Here is a 10,546-nt window from a genome sequence, read left to right on the forward strand (position 1 = left end):
AAAAAAAAAAAAAAAAAAAAAAAAAAAAAAAAAAGGAAACTGAAAGAGTATTTTTCAAGAAGCTTATAAGATTTAATGATGAGTAGCATATTGTTATCTGGATATAAATATAAAACCAGGGAAACTAGAATTTTAATGATATTCTTTTGTATAATGTCTTTTGGTATACTTCTGAATTCTCAGTCCATATGTTATATGACAGATTCTTAATAGAAGCTTTTCAACAGAAAATGCCCTTTTAATAGAAATAATAAGGCTACCTCATTATTTAAGCCATTTTTTTCTTTATAGAGTTTAAAAATGACAAATTGACCTTCATCTACATCTCTGGATTTAGATAATATTTGTATGACACAGCTACAGGGCAATTCAAGACAAATGGTTTTGGTATGGAGTGCTTATATGTAGGGTTCTCTATCTATAATCCATTTAATTGTTTTGAGAGCTACTTTCTTGTCCTGGTGAGAGTTCTGTATTAAAGTTATAGCACCTATAAATGGGATTTTTCTTGCTATAACTATAATAGTAGCATGTTAAATTTATATTTTAGTTTACCAAAATATTTCATATAATGATTTCTTACTTGAGCCTTCATTATAACCCCTGAAGGACAGTGTACGCAGGATTCTTCCTATTTTATAGCACTTGTCATGGTGTTTGGCTCTTGTGAATATTCACTAACTATTCAATAAACAATGAAAAGGAAGAAAATATTTCTTCAGGTTTATTTTCTTGGACTATATATACTTGGTCAACATTAGAGTTGAGGGCTTCCAATTCTAGTGTCAGGGCCTTTTCTTCTTCACTAGTTTCTGGGTATGCTTTGTATTACTATTCATTGTAAGCCAAACAGTAATTTCTATGCTTAGATACAAAGTTTCTATGCTTAAATGTAATTCTTTTGCATTGCTTTTGCCATTCAATGATTCTATTGTCATGCTGTCTTCTCCATTAGACATAATTGCTAGTTAGGATCACTTTTTCCTTTAGCCTTTAGTTGATACTACTGTTTTGGATGCTACTTTCAGTATCTTTCTTAAAATAATTGTATGAACAATTTTGGAAATCCAAAGAAAAACAATTTAAGTTATTATAAATCCCTGAAATACACGAGGATAAAGCTGACAAGAAGTATGTGCACAGAAAACTACAAAACATTGTTAAGAGAAATCATAGAGGGCCTAAATAAAAATGGAGCTATCCTCTGTTCACAGATCAGAAGACTTTAAAATGTCAAGTCTCTCAAATTTATCTATAGTCAATGTGATTCCAATTAAAATTCACGGGAATCTTTTTTCTTTTGTAAAAACTAGAAATAATTCAAAATTTTTATTGTAAAGAATCTAGAAAGCTAAAATAATTTGAAACACTTTAAAAACAAAAAGCTGGAGATCTCACAGTATATAATTTCAAGATTTACTATAATGCCACAGCAATCAAGGCTGCATTAGACTGGCATCAGTAAACAAATGGACCAATTGAGAAATAGACTTATATGTACATCTATACCAACTTATTTTCAAAAAATAGGTGCCAAACTAATTCAGCAAGAGAAAATTGTCATTGAAAGAAATTCCAATAGAAAAATTCAGTATTTACATGAAATAAATGAAGATTGGCCCTTATATCAGACTGTATATAAAAATTAATGTGAAATGGATCACTGACCTAAGCCTAAGAGCTAAAACTATACAAAGTATCGAAGAGGTCCATGCACGGGGGTGCACATTTGTAAACTCAGCACTTTGAGAGACTAATGCAGAAAGATTGCAAGTTTAAGCCCAATCAGTGTGACTTAGTGAGAACCTGTCTCAAGATACAAAGTTAAAAAACTGGCTGGCAAAAGCTGTGGTTCAACTCCTACCAATAGAACAAAAGAAAAGAAAGCAAACAAAAACAGAAAAATCTTTCTTATGGAAGAAAACAGAAAGATCTTGTGGAAAATTGTTATAACCTTGGGTTAGGCAAAGATTTGTTTAGGATAAATAAGATAATGATAATTTTGAGTTCATCAAAATTTAAAGTTTGAGCTCATTTGAGCATCACATATACCAAAATTTTAATGATACAGAGAAGATGGCTCTTATACAAAAGAAAACTGCAGACTGAGGGAAAGTATTTGTAAACTATTTATAAAAAGGAAATTTCATTCAGAATATATAACTCAATATAAATGATAACATAAATAAAAATTGAAATATTGAAACAGTTCACCAAAGAAAAAGTGTAAAGTATCAATACACAAATGAGCATTTGCTCAGGATCATTAGTCATCAGTGAAATGCAAATTGTAATTACGATGAAATGGCACTAACTAGAATGAATGAGTCATTCCCAACACTGGGAAAGACATGGAATAGGTAAAACTGATATATAATGTTGCTAGAAATGAAACCTATTACACAGCCACTTGGTAAAGTTTCTTATTAATGTTTTTTTTTTTTTTTTTTTTTTTTTTTTTTTTGGTACCGGGGATCGAACTTGGGTCCTTGCACTTGCGAGGCAGGCAGCGGAACCACTGAGCTAAATCCCCAGCCCAGTTTCTTATAAATTTAAATACATGATTACTATGTGATTCCTTTGTAGATATTTGCTTAAAGAAAGCAAAAATACATGTTCATGCAAAGGTCTTTACACAGATAATCATTGTAGCTTTTTTCATAATAGTCAACAATGTGGAAACATTTCTTCTGTCCATCAGCTGATGAAAGAAGTACCACTCGACAATAAGAAGGACTACTTATAGATGTAACAGTATGGAAACATCTCAAAACATTATGATAAATTAAAGAAAGTAGCTGGTCTGATTAGCAGAGGTCAGGGGTTAAGGAAAAAGTATAAGGAAAGATTCTAGACTAACGGAAATGTTCTATACCTTGCTTGTGGTGGATGCAACTATAAGCATTTGTTAACTCATTGAACTGTAATTATAATTAGTGATTTTAAAATTAGAGAGCGCAATAACATTTTATAGTATGAATTTGTATGTGAGTATGAGAGAAAGAGAGTGTGTCAAGTCTATGTCAAGCTAATCCTGTATAGTTTATAACTTGTAGTTTTATAAACAGAATGTAAATTTAGATTTCTGCCTCTTACCTAACCTGCTTCTGGTATTAGGAAATAATCATGTCTCACTTATACAGATCCTATTTCTCATCATTATTAAAGCAACTATAAGGTCAGGATATAATTCCCGTTTGAATCAGTAAGACGTGAATGAATTAGTTTCATATTCAGAGATACAAGAAGGCATTAATAAAGACAATGTTATTCAAATATAATAATATAAGTATATACAGCTTTTGAAAAATTGTAATACAATGATATTTCTGGAAGCCCGCTTTTGATATAACATTTTGCTTTTACTAATTTCCACAATTAAATTCAAGTATTCAAGTAATCACAATTCAGCTATTAACTTTTTGTTAATACACTTTGCTGTAGATAAAAGACTCAAACATGTATATGTGGTATGTTAAAATGAGCAGTCTTCCAAGAGATTTTTGTAAAGAATAGTGAAACTTGTATGTGTTAAAATTAAGAAATAAAAGTATTTTCTATCATCTTTGTTAACTGATTAGATATTATACAGCAGTTTATTGAGGAAAAGTGTGTGTGTGTGTGTGTGTGTGTGTGTGTGTGTGTGTGTGTGTGTGTGTTTTGTTGGCACCTACCCTACACATCTGTATGTATAGGTTCATAGGTCATGGTTTTAAATATGTATAGGTGGAAATGAGAGAAGAGAAAAAATAGATCATTACATCTATTTTCCAGGTGGCCAGAAACACTTGGTCTGGTATATTATAGACAGCCACAGAGAGAAGATGAAGAGAATTCTCTTGATCAAGAACAAGCAATACTGTTTCTGAGTCCAAGTGAAGAAATATGAGCAGAATATAGAAAAAGGGGTCCCCACACGTATTCAGAATAGTAGAAATGTTCTTCTCCAGAATACTCAGTACCACAAACAAAAGTTCGAGTACCACTGATGTCTGGTGCAACAACAAAGAAGAAATATTTTTTTATTCAGGCACTGGCAGCCATGGTCAAGGCTGGGCCTGTTCTTTGAAAGCTTTCAGAAAGTGAACATTTTAGAAGTGTTACATACTGTTTAGTGTCTGTCTGAATGGCTACCCCACCCTGGAGGTAGGGATATTTTTATCATTGTTTCCCCAAGGTCATGGACCTAATAGTCATTCTATGTTGAATTTAAGAGTAAAGTATGACAGTCTATCTCCCGGGGACCTCTACAAATATAGTGGAAACCAGTGGGCAGGGAACCAAGATTATACAAGGAGTCAGCCTCTAAACAGTGAAATTTTTCCATGTTAATAAAAATGTGATTCATTTCGAGCAGATAAATCCTAGGGAACATTTAGATAACACTTAAACATTTAAAGTACGACTGAAATGCCTTTAATTTAAAATAAAATTTCCACATAGAAATAGTGCAGGTAAATTTCAAATCAAAATGCCATCATTAAGGTCGCCAATATAGGACAAGCACAGAAGATTTTAAAAAATAAATTAATTTCTGACAATCATACTTTTATGATTTAAAAAAATTATTTCAATGATAATGTTTTATTTTTATATTTTTGAGGTATAATCTACATACATTTTTCACTTTTTCAGTGGGATTTAGCATATTAATATAGTTATCTAACTATCACCACAATCCTGTTTTAGAATATTCTTACCACCTCAAAAAAAATCACTAGAGCCCAATGTATTTAATCCTTGTCTTTACCTCCCCATCCTAGGCAAATAATAATCTTTTTTTGGACTATAAATTTGTCACATGTCCTTACTTTTTCTGGCATGGATATACCAAATTAATTGATTCTAATTAATGAATATTTGGATTATTTCTCATTTTAGCCATATGAGTTATGGTGCTATGAACTTCCACTTCAAAATTGTTTTGGACTTAGGTTTTAATTTATTATAAGGTGAATTTCTACAAATAGAATTGGATTGTTGGTGAATTTGTGTTTAAATTTCAAGAAGCTGCAAAACTACTTTCCAAAGTGGCCAGATATTATATATTAACATAAACCATATATAAGGTTTCCAGTTTCTTCACATTCTTGTGAACATTTGGAAGCGTCATTTGAATTTTAGACATATAGTTCATCTTTTGGACTGTAGGCATTCCATTGGGTATGTAATGATAGCTCAATGTGAATTTACTTTTTATATGTCTAGAATTATGCATTTATTTGAAAAGTGATGTTCAGTATATCTGGAGATGGTTTCTGTTTAATAATCTGACACAACATAAAAAGCTCATGATAAGGTTCCAGATTTTTAAAAGAAGTACTTTGTTGATATAGTATTTTTTAGTAAAAGTTTACATGATTGGCTTCGGAGACAGGTTCCAGAGATGACTCATTGATTTTCAATTCTGCCTCCTCAATTTAACTTGCTAAGTGACTTCTGCCTTAACTTCTCTGTGCTCTAGTTTTTTCATTTGAAAACTATGAAGTTAATAGTACCTAAAAACATTTTTTATGAGGTTATATACATATAATATTTAATATATTTAGTTATTTTAAAATTTTACAAACCCTTATTATTATAAGAAATTATTTTATTCTAAGAAATTATGATTGACCTTTTTCTTTAGCATTTCTACTTAGCATTTCTAGGTCACTTTCATAGATCATTCATGGAACCAAGAGATTTTAGTTATTATGACTACTGTTTTTTGCTACTAAGAAATATTTGGATATGGCAGATTTTTACTCAAATTCATTTGCAGTGGGCTGGGAAAGAATTCCTGGCAATATAAATTTGATTGCTAGGGAAATGATATTAGAAATGAAATCTTTTTTAATTTTGAAGCAGCTGCAGTCCTTTACCCCATAGCTAAGCCTCACCCACGAATTGAACCCCCACCCAGACAGACACAATTATACTCGGCCCTTGGCCTTCAAATTCAAATTGCTCATTTATTAATGTTTTCACACTTTATATTAAAAATTCATGTAACAGCCTGGTTTCATTAATCTTAACACATATATTAATTGACTGAGGAATGAGGTACTATGTTAAAGTACTTAATTATCTAGTATTTCTGAAGTGAATACTTCCGTGTTACTTGTTGAAAGCTAGGTGTTAATTGTGAATAGGTAGATGCATAACAAAATAAAAAGCTTATACTTTTCATTTTAGTTTATACACATCAGCACAATCCATATCAGGCACTATTTTTTCTTTTTCTTCTGATGATTAGGCAGTTTCACAACACTGAAACAACATATAGTAATGTCAGTATGCCAATATTAAATCACAATTTAGGTATGAAAGTCAGATTGAATGAAACTTGTAAAATCATACTTTAATTGATAAAGTTCCCATTTATATTATGTTTGTAGTTCTTATTTTAAATCACACCTGTACTCACTGGGAAAATTGGAGTATTTTTACATGTCTGGTATGCCATTTGAAACCCATGATAACAGTACTGAGCCTTTTCAAAACATCATAAACTGTACATTGGTTTTGTATGAAATTCAAAAATTTTTTAAAAATTCAGAATCCTTGAACATTACTTTATCAATTTTTGACAGTGGAGAATTTTTGTCATTCTTCTTGAAAATAGTTTTTAAACTAGAATTTGCTACATTGAAGATAATTAGTTTAGAGATGTCTTCAATTGGACTACCTAAGATTATGTGAAGATTGTATAGCAAAATCTTTCTAAAGAACTACTTTTTTAAAAATTAAAAAAAATTATTTTGGTGCCGAGGATCAAATGCAGGGCCTTGCACTTGCTAGGCAAGTGCTCTACCTCTGAGCTAAATCCTGAAAGCTGTTTCATTCACTTTTCTGTACTGTGTAAGAGCACTCAATTTATGTGATTAGTGGAGAATTCATACTGATTTGTAATTTAGTACATCCTTAAGGGAGTTTAACTGAAAAATTAATAATTTTAGCATTACAGATAGTCTTCACTTTTACTAACAGAATAAGAAGCAATGCTAACATACACAAAGGATCTCATGACACGCGGTGTAAATGATATTTCTGAGAACATACATTTTGTATGCATAGTCACATCCCATATTTTATTTATTTTGGACAGAGTCTCACTATATATTCTAGGGTGGCCTCGAACTCATGACAGTCTTACTGCCTTAGCCTCCTGAGTTTTGGCATTACAGGTGTGTGCTACCATGCCCAGCAATATTTTCAAAGCACCATACCAACAACTGTCAGTAAACAGTTACTAACAAGAGCAGCTAAATGGTGAGGATGCGGTACTGATAAACAACTGCAAAGGGTGTAGGTCGAAGGAAGGTTATTTAAACCTAAGACAGTAACATAAAACTTCCTAATATCCTACAGCAAATGTGCTGCTGGTTTTTACAAGGTATGTCAGGTCAACTGATGACTGACAAGAAAATATAAAAAAGACGCTGAATGGAAGCACATTATCTCTATCAGCAGGTGAGAGCCTGGGTAGCTCTTCTGGACCAGAAACTGCTGTTTCAGGGACTACACAAACCTTATCTTGCTACTTTGCCCACTGAGCCTCCAACTAAGTAAAAGAATCATACAATGGGTAATTTCAGCTAGATACATCCCAGGTGCAAAATTACCCACAGTTCTTTGTATATTGTATGCTTCTTTGAGGTTAATTCTCTTAAGTTTACATTGCCTTTTCTCAGCAGTGGAGATGAGTAAAAAGTTTGCTGCTGAGTTAGATACAGAAGGGACAAATACACAGCATGCAGGTCAAGGACCATTCCATAAGAAAAAGAGATGATGTCTTTATAGAATACTCCACTTCTTTTCTGAAATACAGTGGCATGCCATGCAATCTATATAAAAGACTCAAAGATAAGCCCACTTGAAATAGAAAACTTTAAAAAAATAAAAGCTCCCTTTTCTAAGAGATGCTTAAAAAGATATATAGCAGAAAGTAGACTTGAATTTGTAGCTGCAAACTAAAATCACTCATCTTTCTTAAGGCGAAGTTGAATTTCAAGTACTTACTACTAGTGTCTGTTAGTACTTGAACTAAGATCTACAAAATTCCGACACATTAGTTGTATATAAAACAGGGATCAGTATGTTAATAGTAACAAAGTAAATCGCTCTCAGAAAGTAAGCTCAAACTCCAGAGTTTCACCTACTCCTTTGTCCTTTATACCCAAATGACTCTCACATGTCTTTACATATGATTTTTACAAGATATAAGACATGTTTGATTTTTTTCCCTGCCAATCCATCACTGCAAGGGATGTTGAAAGGTAGACGACACCTTCCTCTCACTTTCTAAATTGATACAGGATAAAGAGTAAAAAAGAAGGAAAAACCAGTTGATCTATGGAACTATTTTATACTGAAAAATACAGAGGAAGAATTTCATAAAACAGTCGTTTTTCAGTTTGTTTAAGGCCCAGTCCATGAGCTCTAAAATTAAAAAAAATGTTTATGTTGATAGTAAGGTAAACAGGCCATCCAAATCGGTATCTTTTGGTCGTCATGTCAGATAGAAATACAGCAACAACCCTCATTAGTCCAATTGCCAGCCACTGCAAATGGACAGTGTAAGAAGATGTTATTTAAAGTTACTGAAGGGAATTCTTATTTATAAATACAGAGCCAGGTTTAGAGTGAGTTAAGAGGCATAGGGCAATAAAATTCAAGGAGACACTCATTCAGACATATGCACAGTCCAGAGAGCTACTCTCTTAGCTGTGCCCTTGATGGGACAATTATCTTAAGAAAAGCAGAAGAAACCAGAAAAAAAATCCATCAATAACAGCAAAACCACACCAGTGCTGTAACTGCTAAGGACTCTGAAGATGATGACAGGGTCATATTTATAGTGGGTAAAGACGAAGCATCCATAAATTTGAGAAAAAATAATACATCCCTCTTTGCCCATTCAGTCACCCACTGCACTCTTTCTTGTATCACATTGTTTCTGAAAACTGTGCAAAAATCAGTTCCTAAATCCCCTAGTTAATTTCCTCTTCATTCATCTAAGAGGTCCCATTGTTGTTTGTTAAATCTATTTTTTTTTTTTTGGTACTGGGAATCGAACTCAGGTCCTTGCACTTGCCAGGCAGGCGACAGAACCACTGAGCTAAATCCCCGGCCCAAGTCTATCTCTTAACAACATATTTAAAGTACTGTAGTTTCTTTTAAGGTTAGTTGTTGGTTTTGATTTACACTCATGCATACCTATGTTTATAGCAGCACGATCCATAATAGTTAAAGTTTGGATGTGGCCTATATGCCTATGAATGGATAAAGACAATGTGGTATTCATATGCAGTGGAATATTATTCAGCCATAAAGAAAGGTAAAGCTGAGTCATTTTTGAGAAAATGAATGCACCTTGAGACCATAATGCTAAGTGAAATAAACCAGATGCAGATGGTTAAATATTGCATGGTTTCTTTATGCAATAATTATATGTATAAATTACCCAGGATGAATATATTTATTATGTATTACAAACAGAAACTAATAAGCAAATCTGATCCAGCAAATAAAGATTCACAGCTATATTTTTTCACTTTCCTTCCAGGGGAAATCTTTGAGTAGTTATGGAACAACAGATATGTAGGCTATTTCCTGTCTCGCTGTTTAAAAGTTCTTTGCCAAGTGGCTAATGTCCAATTGGAAAATATCAGTATAAAGGAATAGTAATCTGACAATCATATTACCAAGATACTGTTTCTTTAAAGTCATTTTTCTACTGAAACTTCAATAAACGAATTGGAATATGAACTTACGTTAAAGCTTCTGAGTAATTATAGTGAGGAGAGACTCCTAGAAACTTCTGAACTTCATCCATCACTGTAGCTGGATCAGTTCTTAGCTGCTGCCCATCAATAATTAGCAACTAAATTACCAAAGGAATAATAACAATAACAACAATAATGATAATAGTACCCAGTGAAAAAAGACATGTAAAGAATATAATGAAAAATTTCTGTACTCTGAACTCACTCAGAGACACTCTCCTAAGGGGACGTGCATGCATTGTTGTTAGACACAATCAGGTCATCCTTAATGACATGAAGCAAGAAATAAATCATAGCAATTAAGTATAACCCATGTTTTATAATCTGAGAAGTCCTGCAGATGCCATGAAAACAAAGCCAGTTGTGGGAAGCAAGAGAGTTTAGAAATGTGACTATGAAATCACAAATGTTAGCCAAATTTCAAAACAAACAGAGCAATGATTCCATGGATCATGTTGGGAAGGAATACTGTAGAAATAAGTCCAATTTCATTCAAGGGTAGCACTGTAAAGTTCAAAGAAATATTCTGATATCCACGTGGAGATGGACAGAAGTTCCTCAAGAAGCTAAGGGAAATAATTTATTGCACTGGTCAGGAGAAAAGAGAAAACAGCAATAGGCATGATTGAAGGCCACAAATGTAATGCGATTCTTTCCCAGACCTTTTTGTGCTGCCAGTTAGTCTAGTCTAGCACTGTTCTGTAGAAATCTCTGTGATGATGGACATGCTCTACAGCTGCTGTGTTTTATATATATATATATATACCAACTCCCCA

General features: G+C 32.7%; 1 protein-coding gene across 3 annotated transcripts in view; it reads right to left on the minus strand.

The window, feature by feature from the left end:
* The window catches only part of LOC104852909 (N-deacetylase and N-sulfotransferase 3), a 175,764-nt gene that overhangs the window by 4,775 nt on the left and 160,443 nt on the right, over positions 1–10,546 (minus strand). For all 3 annotated transcript variants that reach the window (XR_004515714.1, XM_010610738.2, XM_010610745.2), the window contains exon 12: positions 9,759–9,868. Coding sequence is in view for 2 of the 3 variants with exons in the window: in XM_010610738.2 (XP_010609040.1) it covers positions 9,759–9,868 (110 nt within the window). In the remaining variant the exon portion in view is untranslated. The remainder of the gene's footprint in view (positions 1–9,758; positions 9,869–10,546) is intronic.

The sequence above is a fragment of the Fukomys damarensis genome, unplaced genomic scaffold (assembly GCF_012274545.1).
Source record: "Fukomys damarensis isolate Sample0158 unplaced genomic scaffold, DMR_v1.0_HiC HiC_scaffold_38, whole genome shotgun sequence".
NCBI lineage: Eukaryota > Metazoa > Chordata > Mammalia > Rodentia > Bathyergidae > Fukomys > Fukomys damarensis.